At 46.5% G+C, this 11,836-nt stretch overlaps 1 protein-coding gene across 1 annotated transcript in view; it reads right to left on the minus strand.

Moving 5' to 3' along the window:
* The window catches only part of SLC22A23 (solute carrier family 22 member 23), a 344,725-nt gene extending 333,822 nt beyond the window's left edge, over positions 1-10,903 (minus strand). The window contains exon 1 of the mRNA XM_029590553.1: positions 9,867-10,903. Coding sequence (XP_029446413.1) covers positions 9,867-10,352 — 486 coding nt within the window. The 5' untranslated portion in view covers positions 10,353-10,903. The remainder of the gene's footprint in view (positions 1-9,866) is intronic.
* Between the last annotated feature and the right edge of the window lie 933 nt (positions 10,904-11,836).

Consider the following 11,836-nt stretch of genomic DNA (forward strand, 5'->3'; position numbering starts at 1 on the left):
GGGGGGTTTTTTCATTGCATTCTCCAATACCTCATTACTACACTCCTCACAAAGAGCACTGTTCTCAGTTTCGTGCATTTTTTTTTTGGATGCTGGTTTTATTAGCTTTATCTGGTTCAGCCCTAGCATTCAGGAGCTCCTTCTAACATCGATGCCAGCTGTAGCAGCTATGATTTAACAGCAATCTGGCCAAGAAGCGAAAGAAACAGCATGGGTTTATGGCATAGGTCAAACAGGCAATAAGTATAGGTCTGGCAGTTTGGAAGGATCGCTGGGTCTCATGCGATGCTCTACCTTCCAACAAAGAGCAACTTTAAAAATCAGTGACACATTTTCGACAGGAGCTTTCACTTCTGAGGAAGTCCATCCAATTTGGAACAGATACTTGAAACTGAAATAAACTGTTCAGCAGCCATGGCAGTTGTAACACCTTTTAAAAGTGGAAAATAGCAGTAAGATATCTTCTATTTTATTTGCAGGGTTCATCTTGCAGCTGAAGCCTACAGGCATCAGATTGTTTTGCCATAGAGTTATCTGAAAGCACAGCCATTATAGCCTGCCTCTGCTCACAGAGTCTTTCAAACATGTCATATACCAAAATCCAGCAAGCTTTAAACTACCAGACTAGAGCAGACTTGGATTGCTCAATGAGCACACTAGGCCAGTATCAAATACAGAGGCAGCAGGCTGGCTGAAGAATTACTCACTCGGTATAGAACAGCCCTCTGCTTCCTGACCCAGTACCTTCCCTCCCAGGCAGCGTACAGGCAACAGGAGAGGAAGGAGTGAGCTTGCAGCAGAAAGCAGAGCAAAGAAGAGCTACTCTGCTCTATAATCCAGCTCCTCCTCTCTCTTGTCATTCAGGGACAGGAAGGGAGGGGGCAAGCCTGTAGCAGACAGACCAAAGAGGGATTATTCTGAGGTAAGAAGGGGGGCTAGGAGCAGTAACGGATTTAGGATTAGGATGCTGCTAGGCACTGTTGGAACTGTCACCCCCCCTCTCCACCCCCCACTCAAGGTTGGATGACAGGGAGCAGGTCTAAGGCACAGTGCCCTAATTCCCAGTGGCAAAAATGTAAAAATTCTGAAGCAAATTGGCAAACATTTCTGTCTCTTATATTACATGATGAAATTAAAGTAGTTTTACACCATTTATTGACAGGCAGAAAATCTGCGGCTAGCCTGTTCTCCCACCCAGATTTCTGCTGCCCTAGGCAGAGGCCTAGTGTGCCTATTGACAAATCCAGGCTTGGCCAGGAGACGAGAGGAGGTCAGTTGGGGTGCATATCTGTGTGTGTGAGATGGAGGGGAACCGGGGAAAGCGTGGCAGTGTTGTGTGCGTGTGTCTAATCAGATTGGGAGGGGAGAAGTTAAAGAAGGAGTGCAAGAGGTAGCGGCACCGGAATATGGTAGGGACAAACCCTCCTCCACCCACCCACCCCACTGCAAAACAGATCCTTCCTCCCTTGATCTTGTATTCTGCTCCCCAGATCCTGATACCTCTCTCTCTCTCCCTTCCTTCCTACCTTTCCCTTATCCTAGAATCCCCACCCAACCCCTAATGCAAGATCTTCCTTCTTCTGATCCCCCATCCTAGGATTCCCAGTCCTCCTCCTCATTTTACCCATCTCACCTCCCCAGTCTCCTCTCCCCAATCTTCCTGCTTCTCTCCTTTTCCCTGGTCCTCGAATCCCAGTACTTTTCAACCAGCGTGACTTGGGAGAGTTTGTCCCTGTGCCTCAGTGCTCAGCCTGAGGACGATCCTCCTCACTTTGGTTCATGCTGGATGTTAGTGGACAGTGCCCCAAACCTCTTTCTTGCTTCAGCCCCTCCCCTCCTGTCCCCATGGCATCCACCACTGAGGAAGACCCGAGGGGGGAGGGGAGCCTGCACAGCAGCAGTGATGGGGTAACCTCCAACCCCACCTGGAGTACAGGGCTCTTTCTCTGCTGTGCTCTCTCTGCTTTGGAGAGTCACCCTCCCAGGTCTTAGATGTCTTGTGATGAGGGACCTGGGACTCAGATAAGGTAGGGCGTCACAGAGAGAAACAGCCGGGAATGAACAATTTGTGGGAAGGAAAGGGGTGTGGGGAGAAGGGGGGTGAAGGCACAGGATGCAGATACAGCACGAGGCACTACTGCTCCTGCTGGGGAGGGAGAGAGGGAGAGCGAATCAGTTATAAAGGAGAAGGGGGGAGCAAGAGAAGGGAGAAACAAAAAGACGACCAGGGACTGAGAGCAAGGAAGAAAGAATCCTGGATAAGGGGCAGAGTGATAGAGAAGGGAAAGTGACCCGGTACTGGGAAGACAGAGATAGAGAAATACCTCAGGAATACAGAAAGGGGGTGGATGTGGGGCTAGGGGAATTCTGGGAGATAATGGAGGCTAAAGTGAATGAGGAAAGGGGAGCAGAACGTATTAAAATATCCACTCACGGTAAGAAACAGGAGTACACCAGAGAAAGAGAGCGAAGGAAAACAAAACAAAAAAAAGGAACAGAAAGAAGACCTAAGAATAGGGGGGGGGGGGGGGGGGGGGGGGGGGAGGGGAAGAATCCGCATTCTCTCTGAGAGACAAAATCTCAGAGCAATTTTTCTATGGCTGCAATATATTGTTTGTAGAAATGCCTTTGATTTGCATGTTAATTAGTTTGTTTTATTATGCATGTTTAATTTTTGCTCACTGCCTAGGGCTATGGCATTGCAGGTAGATAATTTTTAATAAATGAAATAAATGACAAACAAGCCAGAGACAGCAAAAGTTGCAAACTTTTGTCTGAGAGAATATGAACATCATCACTATAAAATAGACTGGGACCCAGATCAAAAGTCGCCAACCTGGACCCGTCTCCCACACAGAATTGAACTTTGTTGGCTAATTTTGACTCTCTGGCGTTTAATTAATTCTCTTGTATGCAGGAAATACCCACCAGCATGGAGGAGTCTGTAATGGGCCCAAAAATACTTTCTAGCAAAAAAAAAAAAAAAGCCTTGAAGAATGTGCTTCTAGGTATATTTTGAGAGTAGATCACTATAATTTTCCATGGGAACAATCCACCAGCCTTTCTCTCTCCCACCACAATGAACTGCGCACTCACCGTGGGGCTGATGTAATAAGGTGCACTGAAGCCACTGCAGGTTTGTACGCGCATTTGTACGCATGTTTTCCCATGCAAAGCCCTATACAGGGATATAAGGGTTTTGTGCGCGGGGAGAGAAAGCGCGTACAAATATACTTACAGACCTGTGATTTTTTTGTGCACGAGTGCATGCAAAGGATTTGGTTATCTATTCACGGGCAATGCAGGGAGCCGTGCTAATGCAGGTTTTTTGTTTTGTTTTGTGTTTTTTTACTGCCACAGTTAAGTGACAGCGCCAACTTGGGAGCCATTTTATTCCATTGCTTGCACTGGTGTGATGTGGTTGTGTCCACGCAGCTCTGTTACTACTATGGAGATTTCTGATTGTGAATGTAAGGCTGTGCTTTTATTTTGCAGGAAAGGGGAGTGTCCTTTCTGTACAGCTATCAGAACTCTTTTGACGATCATGCCACTGTACAGAACCAACACCACACGTGCTACAATTTCCCACTCTCCCCTATACAGTGAATGCTACAGTTCCCGCAGAAAATAGAGCAGGCAGCACTTTTCCCTCTCTTAAAAGGCCCACCATTATCGCCGCCGTGCGGTGTGAATTATCACCTATGGAAATATTTGCCATGTTTTATGCAGCACTGTTAAAAATACATTCCAGGGTCATGCTTTTGCTGAATAGGGAGAAACCGTTCGCTCGCTTTTTTTTTTAATGCGTGTATTATTGGCACAGCTTTGCTGCACAGATGCGGCCGATTACATAGGTCCTTGCCGCGCTTAGGTACACACGTTTCTTCATGTATGCATGGATTTCTGCGTGCAAATAATTAGCATAATTTTTTTTAATATCCCGCGGACGCGCCAGCTTTAGCCACGTGCGGCGATCAAAACCCGCGCTCAATTCTACTGCAGGTCTTATTACATCAGCCCCTATATGCTCTAGAGGGAACAAGTGTCTGGATTCATAAGAACATAAGAAATTGCCATGCTGGGTCAGACCAAGGGTCCATCAAGCCCAGCATCCTGTTTCCAACAGAGGCCAAAACCGGGCCACAAGAACCTGGCAATTACCAAAACACTAAGAAGATCCCATGCTGATGCAATTAATAGCAGTGGCTATTCCCTAAGTAAAATTGATTAATAGCCATTAATGAACTTCTCCTCCAAGAACTTATCCAAACCTTTTTTGAACCCAGCTACACTAACTACACTAACCACATCCTCTGGCAACAAATCCCAGAGCTTTATTGTGCGTTGAGTGAAAAAGAATTTTCTCTGATTCGTCTTAAATGTGCTACTTGCTAACTTCATGGAGTGCTCCCTAGTCTTTCTATTATCCAAAAGAGTAAATAACTGATTCACATTAACCCATTCTAGACCTCTCATGATTTTAAACACCTCTATCATATCCCCCCTCATCAGTCTCTTCTCCAAGCTGAACAGTCCTAACCTCTTTAGTCTTTCCTCATAGGGGAGCTGTTCCATTCCCCTTATCATTTTGGTCGCCCTTCTCTGTTCCTTCTCCATCACAACTATATCTTTTTTGAGATGCGGCGACCAGAATTGTACACAGTATTCACGGTGTGGTCTCACCATGGAGCAATACAAAGGCATTATGACATTTTCCGTTTTATTCACTATTCCTTTCCTAATAATTCCCAACATTGTTTGCTTTATTGACCGCCACAGCACACTGAACCAATGATTTCAATGTGTTATCCACTATGATGCCTGGATCTTTTTCCTGGGTGGTAGCTCCTAATATGGAACCTAACATCGTGTAATTATAGCAAGGGTTATTTTTTCCCTATATGCAACACCTTGCAGTTGTCCACGTTAAATTTCATCTGCCATTTGGATGCCCAGTCTTCCAGTCTCACAAGGTCTTCCTGCAATTTATCACAATCCACTTGTGATTTAACTACTCTGAATAATTTTCAAAGCATGCCCCGAAATATAAATGGTTGAGACAGCACTGCTCCAACTCTGTCCTTCTCAACTCAGGGATCTCCTCCCTGTGCTGATACTTGACTCACCCAATATAAACAAAATAAATTCTACAGGCACAAGCAAGGTTGGAACACTCTTTTATAATGCAATATAAAAAGATGCCAGTGTGTTTCGGGACTTTCTAATTTCTACTACAGGAAGAAGATGTGGGGCAGTGCCTTAGTCCTTCTACCCTGTTGCCTGACCTATCGTAAGGGGGAGTGATAGCGCCAACAGAGCCTAGGGGTGGCAAAAAAAAAAAAGCTAAATCCATCACTGGATCAGATGGTTTTTCTTAACCTGAAGCTCCATTTTCTTCAAGTACTTCTGCAGCCCTAGTGCTGTGGTGAATGAGTGCAAACTATGCTGCTTGCGGCTGCCACAACACAAGCCTGAAGGAAAACCAATAATCATTGATAGCTAGCTGCAAAGCATGGGCAAAACAGACTCCCATGTAATGAATGTCAGAGCTCTGGGGTGCACAAAGTTGTTTGGCAGTCCGTTTCTTGGTGTGCTTATGCAATAAGGCAGACTCCCATCTTTCCAGTGGAGTGTATGGTATTCTGCTATACATTTGGTTTGTAGACCTGCGGTTCAAAGCTCCCAGTGTAGTTAATGCTGGCCAGTAGGCTGTAAGGAAAGCTTCTTTAATGACCTTTCCCAGTTATTCCCTGATGGATGACACACAATCTTCACAGAACTTTTCTAGTCATGAGTTCAGTGTCTCCCAGGCACATGGTATTCAGGTTCTAAAAAAATTAAAAAAAAAAAAAAAAATTAAGCCATGCATGCAAACCTGGAGCCTCAACGACACAGTCAGCCACTGGTGTAGTGGCCATAGCCCATGCCACCCTTTGTTTTTCCATGTTTTGAAGGAACATCGGGCAGCGCTTTTGCAAGCCTCTTTAATGGATATGAGTGAAGTGCAGCGGCTTAAGTGGCTTCCCCTGACGAAGAAGAAATTCGAAACTTGGCCTTGTTGGGGTTATTCGTGCCAATGGTCACAACGAAGTTTTGGGACTTGTGCTCAAGTTAAGTGATTTCAGATTTATCTGCTCAGATTTACCTGCTTGGATTTTGGAATAATTTTGGCGAACTGTGATCCTCTGTGCTGCTTTTCACATTTTTTCATGAAGCATTTTGAAATATTTTAGAAAAACAATACAAAAAGTTAACAAAAAATTATTTTTGAGAAATAAAAAGGACTGTAGGGTGGATGGTGGTGCTCATGATTAAAAAGCTAAACAAGGTACACCGGGATGGTGCCCTAAAAGTTTTATGAAGCATCACTTACAGTCTTTAAAAAAAAATTTTTCCTTGGTAACCAATTGGTGATTTATGTCTTAATGTGAAAAGCGTTGTTTCAAGTAAGTTTTGAAATTTTGAACCATTTTGGTTTTGAATACAACAAAAAGGATAAACACCTATGATTTATTAATACCCAAAAGGGTTAATTAGTGGTGTTATTTTCAATAAATACCCCCACTGTGTGTGGATTGGCAGAATTTCAGCCCTTTCTTTTTCAGCATGCTGTATGTTGCATTTCCTGGAAGTGATAGGAATGAACAGCATTCGCGTTTGATTTTTTTTTTTCTGCCTTTTCCACATGAAGCAGAGAGGTGTTTTGGTTTCAGATGGTTCAGTATTACTCCAGCTCACATTTTGCAGCATTTTCTGTTAATTCGGGAGAAATGATTTCAAGCATTGCCCCTTTTCCGATCACTCCATTCTCAGGGTGCGCTTACTGCTCTGGAAAAGTAGTTGCCAAAAATCAAGTTAAACCTTCAAACGTCGTCACGTAGGTTAACTATTCTGTCAGTGCAGTCACAATATTTTGCCAACCTGTTTTCAACATTAACTGCAATATCCTAATACTTGTTGGCTGACAAGCTCATGGTATCTAATCCTCTTCCATACCACCTCCAAGAATAAGCCCTGCTAATACAAGTAATGAAGAGTTCATGTGGGGACTAGCTCATGACATATAAGATCCTTGAAGGAGGGGGAATGACAGAACACTTAAGTCTGTCTGTTGCTAACCCTTTCATAGATTAAAAGGAGTGGATTATATGGATACAGAAGACCTAATAGTATAGGGTTATAAGAATGTCTGACCTCTGATCAGAAGATGGAAAATACAACGTGGGGAAAAAAAAAAAAGAAAGCACCAATTGTGCCCTAAAGCACAGCTGGATGCGTGAGAATGGAGCCTACAAGGGCTGTTTAGGCAGAAATGAGAAAAATGGCTCCATGAGAAAGAACATCACTGAATACAGGAGCTGGCACGAGCAGATATATGATGAGAAGAATCCCCAATACCCAACCAGCAAGCTTGGATCAAGGCAAAAAGGAACAGAAAGGAGGAAATAAGTGTATAATCAAAATGACAGGGAATGGGTGTCCTTAAGTGATGTCAGTCGAGAAATAGACAATTACTGCTGTGCATTCGGATAATAATTAGAACTGCATCTGCCAAATTTTCTGTGTATGGAAAGCCTGATCAACTTCCTAACTAATATTACTTATTTTTACAATGCTACTAGACTTGTTTAGTACTCTACAGAGCCACATATAAGATTGCAGTCTCTGCTCCACAGACTCATTTGCCACGTATTTATTAAAGAGAAGTGTTTAGGATTTAAAAAGCAACCTCAACTGCTCCATGGCCATAAAATAAAACTGCAGCAAGTTTGCCGGCAACATGATTCCCTGTAGAGAAATCCCCTATGAGGCAAGGTCCACTTTCTTACAGCTGATTTGACATCACCACCCCATCAGATCTTTACACAGAATGACTGTCACAAAAAAGCTTATTCATGTGATCAAAAATAAATCTCAAACAATCGAGCTACATGAACCCACTGAAGAGGCCCGAGATTCTATCATGCACAGCTTGTGGTTTCCATAGACATAAAATGACCCTTCAGTTTAGATTGTAAGCTCAGGGTTAAATGCTTACATTAAAGAGCCTTTGACCACTTGGATAGCTTAAAAGAACTTTAATGCTGTCTGATGGATCAAAGGAAGGGGTGTTAACAGAAGGAAGGGGTGCAAACCCACAGGTCACTGGACAGCTTCATCATAACCAGGGAAAGAAAAAAAAAAAAAGCAGGGCTTCTGGTGGTTAAACCCAGCCCAGGGTCTGCACACAAGTACCAGCCCAGGGTCTGCACACAAGTACAAGCTGCGCCCGGCTTTGGAGGCTGGAGCTCACAGCATCCGTCATAAAACTGCTGGAAGAGGTTATGAAGTAGGTGCCAGAGTTGCAGCTTTTATTACTGTAAAAAGGTGAAAGGAAACCGGTCTCTTGCCTGCAACTGGCTGTCTGCTGTGGAATAGCATCCAGACTATTCTGATCGGTTCAGAAACTTTTTACTGCAACACTTCATTAAAATTACATCTCAGACAAATAAACTAAGATGGGTACTGGAGCCAGTGCCTTTCACTGCCCAAGGTCGTCAGGGCGCTGGTGACATTCATATTTAGCTGTGTTCTGTCAGCATGTCAGATTCATAAGATTCTGCATGTCTATGTACTGCCACATATTGATTGTCAGTTTAGTCAACACTATCAACTGCATATTTTAGATTCAACGAGAAATGTAAGTGTATTTGCATGGAGGATTTTTTCCATTTGTGTAAAATTGTGAATGTAAGAAAAATGTGGCTCAGTAATATAATACAGGCACAATAACTGTGGCTAAGACACTTCATTAATATTACATTTCAGACAAACTAAAATGTATGCCTCCTTTAAACACTAACCTATCAAGGTTCCTCATAAGACTACAGAAAGGAAAATAGAGGAGAGCCTTCTGCTATCCCTAGGAGGATGGAAATGGAAAAAAAAAAAGTGCATGGGGTAACTTGCTGGTGTGGCAGTTACTACTCTTAACCAATAAGCCTTCATACTACAGATGCAACTCCATTATTGCTCTCTGCTTTTACGGTGGGGGTGGGGGGGGGGGGGGGAGGAAAAGGGGAATTAGATTCAAAACAAATAAGCATGTTTGGGGGGGGGGGGAGGGAGGTAACTTGCAGGTGTGGAGGCTACTACCCTTATCCAATAAGCCTGATTCTTTGGATGCAACTCCAACATTGTTGTCTGCTTCAACAGCAAGAGGTAACAGGGAATTGGACTCAGAAAGCAACCAACAAGGGACCCTACTTTGATGGTTTGGGAAGTAAGAAGGTGACTTGTATGGCGCAGCAGATGCTACCATAAGCTTGCTGGGCAGACTGGATGGACCATTTGGTCCTTTTCTGTCTTCATTTGCTCCGTTTCTATATTCAGCATTGCAGAGCTATCAATTTTTGGAGTGGCTATGAATCTGAGTATTTGTAATCACAAATGAAAATGCCACCTCACGATATACACACACATTTCTAACATATCCACATACAGATATATTTTGCTACACGAAACTCTCTCTCAAAAAGGTGCACGCACACTCACTAATGCCGCGGCGAAAAACAAAACCGAAGCAGCTCACATGCAGGTAGACACCCCTTACATGGGAACCGACGGGCTAAGAAACGATCTTGCCTGGCACGGGAGACGCATCCCATGGCACTTCGTGCAAATCCACATCACAGTCTAGACGGGCTAAAAATTGGGCTTCCAACAGCCGTCGGTTTATAATGAATCTAAGCAGCTCCTACACATATGCATGAGAGACCGAGACTGGAAAATAGAGCCACCCAAATCCCCTCTTGCTGAAACCCGAGGGCAGCCCGAAAAACAACGAGCCACACGCACACACACAGGAAAGCCTCCTCGCCCCTTACCTTGCTGACCACGTTCTGGCTCAGCCCGGCCCGGATGCGGTAATCCCACTGCTGGCACTGGCAGTCGTCCCGGCTGGAGTTGGGGAGGGGGGAGAGCAGCAGCAGCGCCGGGCGCCAGCCCGAGCCGTTGCCGCCCGCCTCCCGCGGGGCCGGGGAGGGGTGCAGGCGGCTGCCGTTGTCCCCCGCCCCCCGGCAGGTGTAGTCGGGCAGGTCCAGCAGGAAGTTGTCCGAGAACTGGCTGAAGCCGATGAAGAGGGCGGGCAGCCAGGTGAGCAGCACCAGGCGCCGCTGGCGGCTGCCGCTCAGCCCGCCCAGCGCCGGCAGCACCCAGCCGTCGTAGTCCGGCGGCGGCGGCGGCGGGTTACCGGCGCTGGGCGAGGGGGGGCAGCCGGCCGGCGGGGCGGGGGCGGCCGGCAGCACCGAGCCGTTCTCCTCGGGCGGCCGCAGCCTGCCCTCGGCCTCGCGCCTGCCGCGGTCTGTGGCCATCCCCACCCGAGAGCCGCATGCAGCGTGGAGGGAGGGGGGGGAGTGCAGCGGCGGCGGCAGCAGCAGCAGTGCTTCTTCCACAACTACCCGGCGGTGGCGGCGGCGGGCGGCATCGCGTTACACCCGGGGGGGTGGACAAGATCCTTCCTTTCTCCCCTCACAACAGTTAAGCAAATCCGGACTCCCAAAGAGCGGCGTCGTCGTCGTCCCCCCCCAGCAGACCGGCTCCGGAGGAGGGGGGGAGAGAAGGCAGATCGGGGCAGGAAAGCCTGCGAAAAATGATTTGAGGAGCAGCAAGGAGCGCAGCTAAGGGAGCCGCTTCCTCGGCCGGAGAGTCACGTTTGAATGGGAGGAGGGGGGGGAGGGGAATCCTCAAGTAGTGTGGGAGGGGAGGAGACCGGCACTGGCAGTGCCCCGGGGGTGGGGGTGCGGAGGGTCAGGTTAGAGCTTTCCACCTCTGCCCAACCGGTTCAGCCGCTTCTCTCGGTTTCTTCGCAAGATGGCAAAGCTTTCAGCGTTTTCCACTTCGCCTGGACTAGGATTGTTATTTTTTTTTTTTTTTTTTGTTTTGTTTGTTTCCCATGCACGCCTCCCGGAAGCAGCGTGAAAGAGACCTACACCGCCCCACCTCCTTCTCCCTTTGCTGCCCTGTTGGAGGAGGGAAAAGAAACTGCTGTGGGGCAACTGTGGCCCATCCTGAGGGCTTTCTGACCTGTCCTACTCGCCATTGGTCGGGAAGCGTGATCCCCGACCTGGGGAGGGGGGAGGGAGTCCCTAGCTTGGGTGTCAACTCTCATAACCGATGGCCCTGTTGCTCCGTGTGTGTGCACATACCTAGGAAACCTCACCCCCTTCTCTTCTATTGTCCGGAAAGGGAGGTGAAGAATACAGAGGACTGTGCTCTGTTGAGGGAGATTCCTTGCCCTAGCCCTTGCCTAGCCAGAGGGATTTTGGATAAATAAAAGTGATCTCAAGATATCAATATAGGGAGGAAGCCTCAGGAACAGGGAGAGGAAGGGAGGGATGATCAGGAATGGGGTAAGGAGAAAGTGTACTGGGTAATACATTTAAAACTAATAAGAGAAAATATTTTTTTACTCATCACATAAATAAGCTCTGGAATTTGTTGCCAGAGGATGTGGTGAAAGCTATTAGTGTAGCTGCATTTAAAAAAGGTTTGGACAAGATCCTGGAGGAAAAGTTCATTAACCATTATTAAGGTAGAGTTGCAGAAATCCATTGCTTATTCTTGGGATGCCACAGCAGCTTTATGAGAGGGGCATTTTTTTTGCTGCCTCAAAATTCTGCCGCCTGAAGCGACTGCCTCACCCTGCCTCATTATAGAACAGCTCCACCTACCATATTCCATCCCTGCTCCTCCTTGCAACCCCCTCTCTAACAGCCCACCCCCCCCCCTCCAATATGACACACACACTTGGCGCCAATCCATTCTGTCTCACACACGAACACTGCCCCCTACCCTT

The sequence above is a fragment of the Rhinatrema bivittatum genome, chromosome 2 (assembly GCF_901001135.1).
Source record: "Rhinatrema bivittatum chromosome 2, aRhiBiv1.1, whole genome shotgun sequence".
Taxonomy (NCBI): domain Eukaryota; kingdom Metazoa; phylum Chordata; class Amphibia; order Gymnophiona; family Rhinatrematidae; genus Rhinatrema; species Rhinatrema bivittatum.